General features: G+C 43.2%; 1 protein-coding gene across 1 annotated transcript in view; it reads right to left on the bottom strand.

The window, feature by feature from the left end:
* LOC125096200 (phospholipid-transporting ATPase IB-like) overlaps positions 1 to 12,393 on the bottom strand; it is a 659,532-nt gene that overhangs the window by 150,109 nt on the left and 497,030 nt on the right. Inside the window, exon 30 of the mRNA XM_047722948.1 lies at positions 11,860 to 11,938. Within this exon, the coding sequence (XP_047578904.1) occupies positions 11,860 to 11,938 (79 nt within the window). The remainder of the gene's footprint in view (positions 1 to 11,859; positions 11,939 to 12,393) is intronic.

The following is a 12,393-nucleotide window of genomic DNA, read 5'->3' as shown; positions in this document are numbered from 1 at the left end:
AGGAAAGAAGTGATAAGAATTGGCACATATATTTTGAAGGTAGAGAGGACAGGCCTAGGATTTAAACGGGGGGTGGAAAAGAATGTGAGAAATCAAGGGTGATTTAAGGTTTTTGCCTGAGTACCTAGGTGAACACTGATATCATTTACCTGATTCTGGTCATATTCACATAGGAATACTGATTAAAAGAGTGACACATTAAAATGTGGTATTGAGTGGCCAATATTTCAGATTCACAATATGAAGAACAGGTGACAGAGAACACAATGCTATTAAGAAAGAAACAAAAGCACATGGAGGCAAATGAGGTGGTGAGAAGGAGACAGTTAGTGGTTGGGGGGAAAGGCCCAGCAATGAGTGTTAGAAGCCCATGTTCCAGCCCGGCTCTCTTGTCCCAGCTCTACTGTTATTCAGTTCCTTAAAATGTTCGGTTCTGCATCCACACCTCTAAAATGGGGATTTTATACTAGATACAGATGATGATGACTGAATTATCACCAAGGTTCCTCTAAGATAGAAAATTTTATTGATAAGGTCTGCGATTTTCGCTGCTACATCAGCCTCAGGCATGTAATGGTAGAAACTGGAGAGTTTCAGATCTTCTTCCTGCTCAGTTTAGCTCAGGGGGGGGTTTTCTAGTCTCAGTCCATCTGCCTGAATGGAGAACAATGACCTCAGTGCCCTGAAGTTCTACCTACACGAAGCCCCGATGAAGTCCAGAGTCAGCGCTGACCCAGTGTAAGAGTTAGAGGGGGTATGAGACTAAACTGAAAATAGAAGATCACAATCAAGGTTTGACAACTTTCTGAATTTCCTTTTAGTACAACTATTTCAAATGTTGGCTGATGCATGGACTAAAAGAAATGAACTATACAAAGCATTTGTCTAATATGAAAGGCTTAGAATGTGTTTCAGATTTTATGGACATAAACAGAAAACTGTTACACGTAAGAAATTCTACATTGAAAAGAGGGAGCATATGATTCTAGGACTCACTCCGTGAGCACTTTACCTATATTTGTATACCTCTTAATATAACAATACTAATGTATTATCATTATTAATGTTAGTACATGATAACAATATATGTAAAATCCCTTTGCTATTCTAACAACTGCATGACCTAGTATTATCTACGTATTTCAGATGAGAAAACCAGGGTGGCAAAGAGAAGTCAAATGACATGAAAAAGGTCATCCACTTCATAACAAACTGTAAATAAGGGTTTGTTTTCATTACTGAGCTAGAAAAGATGCATCCCAAAGAACAAAAGAAAACTCCAAAAGGAAAAAATATATATATTAAAATGTACTCCTTTGAAATACCAACACCTAATGGGAAAGAACTTGTAGGAGAGAATTAAGGCTGACAGGTCATTAGCTTCCTGTGACAGAGACTCTGGGTCACACCGGAAGTAAATGCAGGGCACAGCAGCAATCCCAGGAAACCTGAGTTAGGTGGGCACAGCAGCAGCCCCGAGTTTCTCCACCTTGGCACTGCTGACATTTTTCCAGATTAGTCTTTGTTACACAGGATGGTCCTGTGCATTGTTGGATGATTGGCAGGACTCCCTGCCCCCCCCACCACGTTCCCCTGGGGGATGCCAGGAGTCCCCACGCCCTAGCTGTGACAATGAAAACTTTCTCCAGGTGTTGCCACATGTCTCCTGGGGGTCAAATCGTCTGGCCTGAGAACGGCAGTATCAGAGGATATAGAAATGTGCAGAATATACTGAGGTGAGAGCATCTAATGTACAAAGGGAGCCCTCTTCTCTCTAGTCAGACTAGGAGAGAATGAAGTGACCCCCGCACCCCCCCAGGTGTCCCACAATCGACAGGAAGAAACAGCGGGAGCCTTTAGTACAGAGTGATGCAAGTCGCAATGCCAGATGGCCTTTAGAAGAGGGCAAACTCTGGGATTACCTGTGGGACTGAGAGCTTGCTTATGAGGACAGGACCTCCATGAAGACATTTAGGACTACTGAATGCTCTGTGGGCAACTTGGAGTAAAGAAAAAATAGGGAAGACTAAAAGACATTTTCCAAATGTAGCTTCTAGAGTTTTATAATCCACTAATTTCTACCTTGTCAAGCTTCAATATTTCAAACCCTCAATGGCCACAGGTAGCTAGTGACTACTAAATGGGACAGCATGGATACAGAACACCTCCATCGTCACAGAAAGTTCTACTGGACATTCAAGCCAGAGCCACTATGCTGGAAGAGGAAAGAAGTGATAAGAATTGGCACATATATTTTGAAGGTAGAGAGGACAGGCCTAGGATTTACTGGCATTAAATGCTCACTGGCATTAAATACAATGTATACACTTGAGGTAACCTGTATATGCTTAAAATAACTTTTCGAAAAGCCAGGATAAACCTTTTATTTCTGTTCATCATTTTGGAAAGGTAACTCAGCACTGTATTTTAGTTTTCCACTGAGGAAAGAGTATCTCCTGCCCCACTCCAAACTTCTACCATCTGGAAAAAATTTATTCCTTGAAGAAGAAACTCCTAAATCAAGCTGAGATTCTGGGACCCACCAAAAGTCTCGAAAAGACAGCATCCTTTAGACAAGTAACAAGTTATCACTCTGCACACCCTGTTGAAGAAATTCCCATGGAATGGATTGTTCTCTTATGGGTTGTATTTCAACTGTTTTAGAAGCAAATACCTGTGGGCACCATCTTTGTTAGATCCTGCCAATAACATACTACTGAAGGAAGGATCAGAAGTCCTCAGAAATCATTTGTGACTGAATGTAGCAATATGCTACAGCTTGCTGATAATTCAAGCGCAGAAAAGCCCATTTAGACTGTCCAGCGTATTCCTGAAGCATGCTGCGGACACACTCTTTCTTCCCACTTCGCTTCAATTTAATAGCACTGTTATGATTCCCACGCTCCACTGAGAAAAACATCTTCTTTTAGTTTAGTAGTTTAGCTGTTATTATTTTAGTCAGATATTTAAAATTGCAAGTTATTTTTTTTTTGAAAGGAAAAAAGCAACCCCCAAATTCAGGTGAGTGGTTGAGTTCCCAAGCCAGCCTTCAGAACATTATTCAACCACCATCTTTGTAAACGAGAGTGAGAACATGACTTCACACAAAGCAGCAAGGGGAGGCAGAGAAGGCTACTGGGGAGGAAGGAGGTGGTGAGAAGGGAAAGGGCAATACAGGCAAAAAGGCAATCAGCCTGCACAGAGGCATGGAAGTGAACCCCCTCCCCCCGTCCCCCCACCGCGCCCACAGCTGGGTTGGGGGGTGAGCTCTGTGCAAGGTAAGTTGGGACGCTGGTGGTGTGAGGGCAGGGGCCAAACCTTGCAAGGCTCTCAAGAGGTCCCTCAGAAGAGAAATCCATCAAAAGTGCATGTGGAGAGGCGTGATCTCACCAATCTTTGTTTTCCTATCTTAACCAGCAGGTTGCTGAGCACTTCCTAACAGAAATCCGTCATTAGCACACAAAGGCTTAACTGAGCAAGGAGGACAGAGGTAAGAAGGATTAAGCTGCCTACTGCACCAGAACAGCTGGCATTTAACCCAACTGGGACCAGTCAGCCTTTTGCAAATCGAGGATCAAATTCACCCAGATGAGAGATGTAATGAGAGAGGAGGGCATTGCTTCTTCCAAAAGTCCATAAAAAGATTTCCATAAAGTGAAGAACCTACTAGAGCAGGAAAAATTCCCCATCTACCCTGATGTAACAGTCACATTTAGAATGATTTTACTATAGCTCCATGTGATGTAAAATCCAATATAATGATGATGTTTACTATATACATCAAAAGTGTTAAACAAAGTGACAGAGTTGGGGACATTGTCCCTGGTAGTCAGCTCATTCTCTTGGAGGCTTCAGGATCCACTGACCTGGGAGTGGGTACCACTGTTCTTTCAGATTTTTATTATTTGGAAAATCTACTTGAATCCAGGGGTCAACATAAAGAAGGATTAGCCAAATGTGGTTTAGAAATAGTCACTGAAACAGACTATTGTGAACAACTGGGACAAAACCACACGGACCCCCACATTAGTAGTGGCGGTCCCAAATGGTTGCATGCAAAAACCTCTCCAAAAATATTTGTGGGAAAACCCATGACTTGTAAGGAAATTACGCCTCATTTTCTAAGCAGATGGAATGATCAGGGAACTTACTTCAGAATATTCCAAAGGGCTAGGTTGGTGAAATTTTATAAAGATGCCATTTCAATTAAATGCTCATTAAAAGCATTACATCATTACCCAGCTAAACCACAAGAATGCATCCAGAAATGGCTTGGACAAAAAAGCAAAATCTGAAGACAAAGTTATAGCACGGTCCTGTATGGTCAGGGAAGATAGGATTTAATAATCAAGAAAACAGATGGGGTGAATTTATATGTGCATTTTTAATGAAGTAAGAATCCATGGAACACCTGAATTACAAATCACAGGCACCTCACTCACATAGGACTCAGGAGGGAGGACTGAGGTGGAGGGGCACCATTCCCTTGACACCCAGGCACCTGCCAAGAATTCTGACTGGAGAGCAGATGCCAAGTTTCTCCTGCTTTCCCATTCCCGCCTTTTGGCTTCAGAACTCTCAGCAGCTCTGGCTGAGAGCAGCCCTTATTCCAAAATACACCCTCTCCACCTTGTTTGCTAGACCTCTCAAGCCTGCAGATGCTCAAAGGAGGCACTCCACCAACCAGGTACCATTAGACTAATATCCAGAGTGAAGAGGTGCTCCAAGTTCCAAGTAACTCACTTACGGATACACTTTTACAGCTCACCCTGCTCAAACCTGCACTGCCCAGGCCATAACTGAAACTATTCTTCCTGCTTCCAATGCTACATATTCACGAAGAGAAAATTTATTTTTTCCTTTCTCTATAAAGAGTGGTATAAAATATTGGAGAGAGTTTATAGGAGGTTGAGTTTATACACGTGTTAGTGATTATAATTACATTCATAACCAGTGCTGGGTTAAGTTCCTGGTTACATAAGCCTTTTTGCTGGATTTTCTCCTCTCTATTGCCATTACTGATGGATAAAGTGAAGGATACGAAACTCAAATTTCAATCTGGGTTTTTTTTTTTTTTTTTTTTCACTTTTGTTTACTAAAAATGGATTTTAAAAAGGTAGTTTAAAGAACAGGTGGTAACAATGATGAGACGTGAACTTGATGGCCAATGGCAAATAGCCACCTGTGTGGCCACAGACTTGTCTCCTGTTCTTGGGTGCACAGCTAAGTAAAGTTCCTTAGCTCCTTGTACCCAGGTGGGGCCCTGTGACCAGTCCTTGCCAATCAGACATGCGCAGAAGAGATGGATCCCTTCCCAGAGATGGTCAAGAGCAACCACTCCTTCTCCTGGCTCTGTCCCCTACTAATGTCAAGGCTGACAGTGCACGCAGTGGTCACGCATGAAATGGAACCTGACTGTACTGAAATGGACCCCGAATTTGTTTTAATGAGGTGTGGTAAGATATGTAGACAGAGAAATGATTGTCATGAAGGAAGAAGTTGATACTTACAGATCCCTAGAAATATGAGGCAGGGATGCCAAGCAGGGCCACAAGGGAAAGCATCGGGGTCAGTAAGGAGGCAGAAGAGGAAAAGAGAGAACACGGTCCAGAGCCTTTACTGGGGTTTTCAGGGGATGGAATGGACAAAGGTGGTTAGGTATGAGGTGTAAGCTTAGGATTGGATGGTGTAAATAATTTCAGCAGGCTCTGTGTGATAGGGGTGATCCGTAATTGTCTGGCATCTGACCCCAGGGTGATTTAGGGCAGGGGGAATACTTCATTGGTGCATGACAGTTCAGAGAAGAGATGGCTGGGGGTGTGGCCTCTGGACATTCTTGCAGCGGCGAGGGGGGGGTCCATTTCAATACGGGGGGGGGCTCCATTTCATGCATGACCCCTGCGTGCACTCTCAGCCTTCCCATCAGTAGAGGACAGAGCCAGGAGAAGGAGCCCTGGGAGGGGCAGTCTCTCCAGGATCAAGGCTCCAATGAACATCAAAAATGTGGGAAAAAAATATTGGAACATAAGAAAGTATGCTCAATGCAGTCTCCCAGTTGACTGTGACATGAATAAGAAATTAGCTTTTATTGGGACACGCCCCCAAGATTTGTTCTTTACAGTTTATTCCCACCCTGGCTAATGCACCTCAATTCAACCTCTCAATTCGACTTTCTGATAAAGTTATAAGGGTTAGCGAAATTGGGCAACTCTGGCTCATGCTTCTTACAGCATGACACCAAACCCCGACTGTGTCAAATACATGTAACATGGGGCTTATTAAAAGAGACCCTGAAACCTAAGAGATACTTAACAGTGGGCCTCCAGCCCAATTCTGGGTTTCCAAACACTGGCGCCACGGATTTGTGAAGCGGAACACAAGGTCCGAGCTTTCCTTCAACAGGTCATTGTGTTTAAAACAAGCCCAAATAAAACAACAACAACAAAAAAGTTCTGAATTTGGAAACTCGGTTTTATTTAAGTACATCACAATGGGGTTAGTAATGAGGTATTTTAGGTTTATAAGCTGTAGTTTCATTTGTATGAGAATCGAAAAAACTTCCCAAGTATTCCATCTTTCTAGTTTTTAGCAGACAAGCCCCTTTTACTTCACCTTTGTGCTTGGGGGTCTTGGGAAGGTCCTCCAGAACTCTGTCCTCTCAGGAGGGGTTCCAGAGGGTGGAGGCCATGTGAAGTGAATTACTCCCCTTTCTGTCCCATTTAGCGTTTAATGTTCCTCCCCAGATGTTTCCATCGATTTCAGACGTTTTTGAATCTGACACAGGAGGGTGGTGGCTTATAAAGGGGAACAAAGTGTTGGCTTCCTGTCTCCCTATATTCCTTGAAAACACAGCATTTGGTTGGGAAACTCTGTGCCTACCACAGCACCTTGTCCCAGCAGGCCCAGGAGCTATGGCCATCAAGGACAGTATTCACTAATGCCATACTGGTTCCCCATGGGATGCCCGGGAGCCAGGGTAGGCCTGGCACAGAGAACAGACTCATTTAGCTTTTACTTTCTAATAAATAACTGAGTTTAAGAAGTGGCAGTCTCAGAGAATGGCAGTCTTGCCCTAACATCGCTGAATGTGAGGAAGGTTAGTCATTGGGATTTACGTGATATAAAATGGCATGATTTGCAGTACCAGGTACAGATCAGAAATAGTTCAAGCTCAAACGACCCAATAATGCCATAAGCAGAGACAAGCAGGCTACGTTTCATCTTATCCACGTGCATAGTTTATAAAACTGGTCGTCTAGCAGCACAGTCATTAAAAAGTATAAAATCGCCTTTTCTCGAAATTCTCAAAAGACCTTGCTGCTTAATTAGTGCCAATAAAATACGTATCCATATGGTAATTTTCCTTCTGAAAAGGGGTGGGAATGATTTCCAGGGTGTGGGCTGTGAGGAATTGAGAAACAAAGGTTTTGAGGAATTTTTCTCTGCTGCTAAGTATATTCTCTTTCTCCTCACCCCCCCTAAATTTCATCAAGAAAAATCTGAAAATTTCCTTTTTTTAAGTCCAAACTGATATTACTTTCTTTTGCCAATAACCACATTCCACTTCAAGGAGGAATACTCAAATATGCAGACTGGACTCCACCAAAGGAAAACCCGAGTGTGGGCAGACACCAAGGGTCTTGATGAATTTCGGGCCCTACAAAGGTGACATCTCTGGTTTTAACCTAGACTCGCTTTCAGATCAAAGTATGGGAGCTGCAGACAGGCCACGGGACTGAGCGTAAGATTGTGATGGTTGGAAGAAATCTGATTTGCTGAATTGCTTGAGTGGAAAAATTTATTTTGAAACTTGAAATGAATCATCACAAATTCCATTAGCAAAGGAGTGCTTTGAAAGGTCTATCCAAAACCACGCAAAAATAAGCAAAGCAAAATTCTTGGAACCTCTCTAAGGAATGAACGACGGGCTCACACCTTCTCGAAAATATTTCTTCCCAACAATTATGTGCCCAAAGTGAACAACACTGATATGTAAGCCTCTAAGCCGCTCTTCATAGTGGAGAGAGAAGCTCCTAGTAAAATCCACCATCTTTGTGACATAATCCACAAAGTGTGAAACAATGAAATGAAGGGCTCTGGGGACCTTAGCCCATCAAGCAAAACTCCTTTAGGGTCCTGGCTGTGAGACAGAGTCTGGGCGACAGCTTCAGGTGGGACTTGGGGGTGGACAGAGGCACTCCTCTGTTAGATCAGGGTCCCCCAAGCCTTGAACGTGTCTCAGTTCCTCTCAAATCAGTGCCATGTTCCTGTATTTCCTTGGGGGTGGGGTGCTACATCATTCTAAATGGTGATTCAAAGTGTAACAAGAACTCAGAATTAAGACGGTAAATCAGCACATATAAACAAGTAATCCCATCCGCTGCCGTATCCCTATCTTCTCAAACTTGCAATCTTTCTTGACTTCCACCACTGACTTTCTTTTGTCGCCAACCCCCAAATCCATGCTCTTGCCAAACATCATGTGTTTTTCTATGAAGCAAATCTTCCTACCTCCTGCCTCTCACCCGGGTTTTCCTGATCTGACCCTCACCTAACCCTAACCTCCCACCCTCCTTCCCAGCCACTCCCCCCCACCTCTCTGATGCAGCTGTCTTGACTAGAGGGGGCCACTGCTGACCCCAGAGGGGACACTGGGAATATGTCAAGACATGTTCTGCTCTATTATAGTTGCACAAGGATAGGGAAAGAAAAAGGGAAGGTTACTGACATTTGCTGCCGGCATCCTGAAATGCTCATAAGGGCACCCAACAAAGTCTAGAATCTGGGTTTCCCCGGCCCTGCATTGGGAAATACTGCCCATGGCCTCTTCACGTTCTTGCATGCCTGCCTGGTTGGGCCAGAGTGCTCTCTCTCTCACCTTTCCCCACACCTGCCCTGCCCCACTTGATCAGCCCCTCCTCACCTTTCAAGAATATAAATGTCTCTTCCTCAGAAGAGCCTCTGGACTAGGTTGTGTCCCCGTAGCCCACAGCACACTGGCCAGGAAGCAGCAAAGTACGCATCTCCTGGTCATCAGCTCTGGCCTTCCGGAAGTGGCCGGGGGCAGGAGAGGCAGAATTTCTATGTGTGTACTCTCAGGGTCTGGCACTCTCAGGGTCACTGATTTGCCATGATTCTGCTAAATCAACAGATTCTCAAAACACACTCCCTGGAAGTGTGTAAGCACATTCCCATTTCCTGGGTGTTAATCTCCTTACACACTCCCTGCAACACCTACACACACGAGTGTTCTTGACTCTAGTTCTCCTTCTACCTTTCACTTTTATGGACTTGATACATTTGTTCCCCAAAGGGCTCTGATCATGATACTCTCCTTGGTCTAAAATCCAGGCTGATTCTTCACATAACATTTTAAGTCCTGACTTCTCAACCTCACATTCAAAACCCTGTGCTGTCCAGTTTTCACTCACCTTCTCAAATCTTTTTCTGACCTTCACCCGTGAAAGGATAGACTCCTCACAGCTTCCCACATCTGCCCTGAAATTCTCTACATTGTTTGGCTCTTCCATCCATTCCTATACCTCTCGATCCTACCTGGGCTTCCAGGCTAAGCCTGGATGTTACCTCTTCTACTAAGTCATTAATAATCCCAAAAGAAAGGCATTTTCTCTCAGCCCTCTGAAAACCCATAGCATATCATCTGTATTTGACTTGTGGGAATTATTTTCTACTTTGTACTAGAAGTTTCCATGCGTGGATCTAGTTTCCCTACCAGACTACAAACCCTTTGACGGTAAGGCTACGTTGATCCATTCACCTAGCACCCTTAGAATCCACCCCAAAGCCTTAGACATAAATATTACACAATAAGGTTAATGAGCAATGATGCAATCAGCTTTGCTATGCATTAATAGTGAGAATTTAGAAATTAATTCTAAAATATTCATTTGTTAGAACAAGTCAACTCATGAACAAGAACACCAATGGCCTCCTATAATTCTCTGCCAAATATAATTAATATTTGCAATTTATTTCATCTCATACAGTTGCACTCAATAGGTTAACATTTACAATAAAATTAACAGAAAGCTTCTATGCCGAAGGCTAAATACATACAATAAAATAATGACATTGATGATGATAGTGATGATAATACAAACTGGAAAAACATCCTATGGGCTGGCTACTAGGTAAATCACCAGATTTGAGGGAAGCCGATATGGGTGGCAGAAATGGACTTGAAATTCACTAGGTGCTGTCTCTCAGGTAAATATTTAACTTTTGGGAGTCTATCTGTTTTGAAACACAGGCTATTTCAGGGGAATGAACAGATTTATATAGTGGCATCTAGCTAGACTATCCCAATTCCACCATAAGTAGCAAGCTGCAATCTCAACACACATAATCCTATGTCCGGGATTGGAAAACCATCACTTCTACTGCAGAATGGGCCATATTAGGGCTTTTTGAAGCAGGCAACTGAGTGACCATCTAATAAATCTTCTGAGGGTCCAAAGGCAAGCACTCTGGAGTTAGGACCAGAGTGCAATGTCTAGATGAGAAGGGTAAGGGGCCTGGAGATGGTACTCGTGGTCCAGTCCATACTAGTCCCTGTGTCTTCCTAAGTATGGGCTCAGGGATAACAGGACAGCTGTCCAGATTGTTCTTACACTCATCAGACAAATTACCTCCCAGCCCCAGTCCATCCTGCTAGAGAGATGGCAGTTTCTATCACCAAACCGGCAGAGCTTCTAAAGCGAACCACATTCAACACTCTTCTATTCGTAGCCCCTGCTCACTCGAAATACACAGAAATCCACACTGAGTAAAGCTGAACCACAGGAGAGCTTTAGAGTTCAAAGAACACGATTTTGCTAGAATGCCCCATGTGTTGGGGGCGAGTGGGAGGGCTAGAAGTAGAACGTTTTTATTTCCTGATCTAGATACTTAGGGACCCTTGAGGGAAAAGGGGGGTCAGATGAAACTCGAAGAACAGGTCATAGGCTGTAATAAATTGGCAGGGCATGCATTTTTTCTAACTGTCGGTATTTAATAGGTTAAAGAATATCAGTGAGGATGAATCATTTTTGTTTGAAGCACAAAACAGACTGACATAGAAACAAAGAGGCTTGGAAGCTTTATATTCTTTGGTTCTCTGAACAATAAAAGGCCTTGTCTAGTCAACATTTGGAGTAATTTTTCCCAGGGGGATTATTACTATTTGAGAGGGATGAAAGAGTAGCATTCTCATGATCCATTTTCCTTTTCTGAGACTAAAAGATCTGTCTCTTTAGGAGGGAATCTCTTGGATGTATTAAGGAGTGTGAACAAATATAGGCAGCCACGTTTCTCACACGTCCTTGTCCAGCTGGAGGAAAGACTAAAACCAGTCGAGAGAATCGGGCCTCAAACTTTAAAAGTCTGCTTGAAAAGTGTATGTCAAGGAGAGGGGACTCTTTCAAGAAACGAGGTGTAAGGTTAGACCCTCACAAGATTTGAGTGACTCTGCATACAGGTATGTGAGGTTGGAAGACAAAAGCCCAAGCAATTAACAGAATATGTCAAACTTGGGGCGGAGAGGCATCGATGTTTCACTCCAGCACAGTGTTTTGCTTCAAGATCCTCCACTCAGTTATTAAAAATAAAGTTTAGAATTCCTAGCATTTAAACTCTCCAGGCAACTGGAAAGAAAATGGGCTCTCGGAGCCAGAATGGATGAAACCTACAAGCTATAAACCTGAGCCCGAGCTCTCATTAGATTTTAGGTATGTTTTTCTTCCGAAATGTGTTCTTGTGATCTCTCGGTCTGCAGAACTGGGAAAAAAAAAATTTGTGAACAACTGGCACCAGAGGGACCGCAGAGCTACTTGCTGACAGTTGAAATCATGAAGCCGTTACCATGCTCCAGCGCTTTCATGGGAAACCAGAAGAGGATGAGGGAGTGGACCAAGGCGTTGATGCAGTGACCCCAGAAAACCTAAGGGAAAACAAACCAAGAGAGTCAGGAGCTGCCCACAACTCTTGACCTCTGTGCAACTCAACAAACGCCTCATTGTGAAGGATACTGGCAGTGGGCTGCGTTGCTCCAGAAGTAGCCTAGTATTCTTGAAGTTAAAAAAATACCGGTTTCCTCATTTTTACATACAAAAGACTGGACTATCTCCGGATAATATTACCTTGCTGCAAAGACCTAAATATATATGCACATATAGGTGGACCAATATACAATCTGTCCACAACCAAAAATGATTTATAAGCCTTTTTTTTTTTTTAAGAATCCTAAAAAAAGACAACAGACTTTTACAATCATCTAGAAAGAGAAAGGTGTTAGGTCAAATTGTTAACAAGAGACAGAAACTGTGGACTTCCTGAAAGCATTAAAAACACTTTAAATGTAGATTCCTACATGGTGCTCCCATTCTTTTGTTTTGT

This window comes from Lutra lutra, chromosome 3 (genome assembly GCF_902655055.1).
Source record: "Lutra lutra chromosome 3, mLutLut1.2, whole genome shotgun sequence".
In the NCBI taxonomy this organism is placed as follows: Eukaryota; Metazoa; Chordata; class Mammalia; order Carnivora; family Mustelidae; genus Lutra; species Lutra lutra.
The sequence above is the reverse complement of the archived record's forward strand: the minus strand, read 5'-3'. Positions and strand labels throughout refer to the sequence as shown.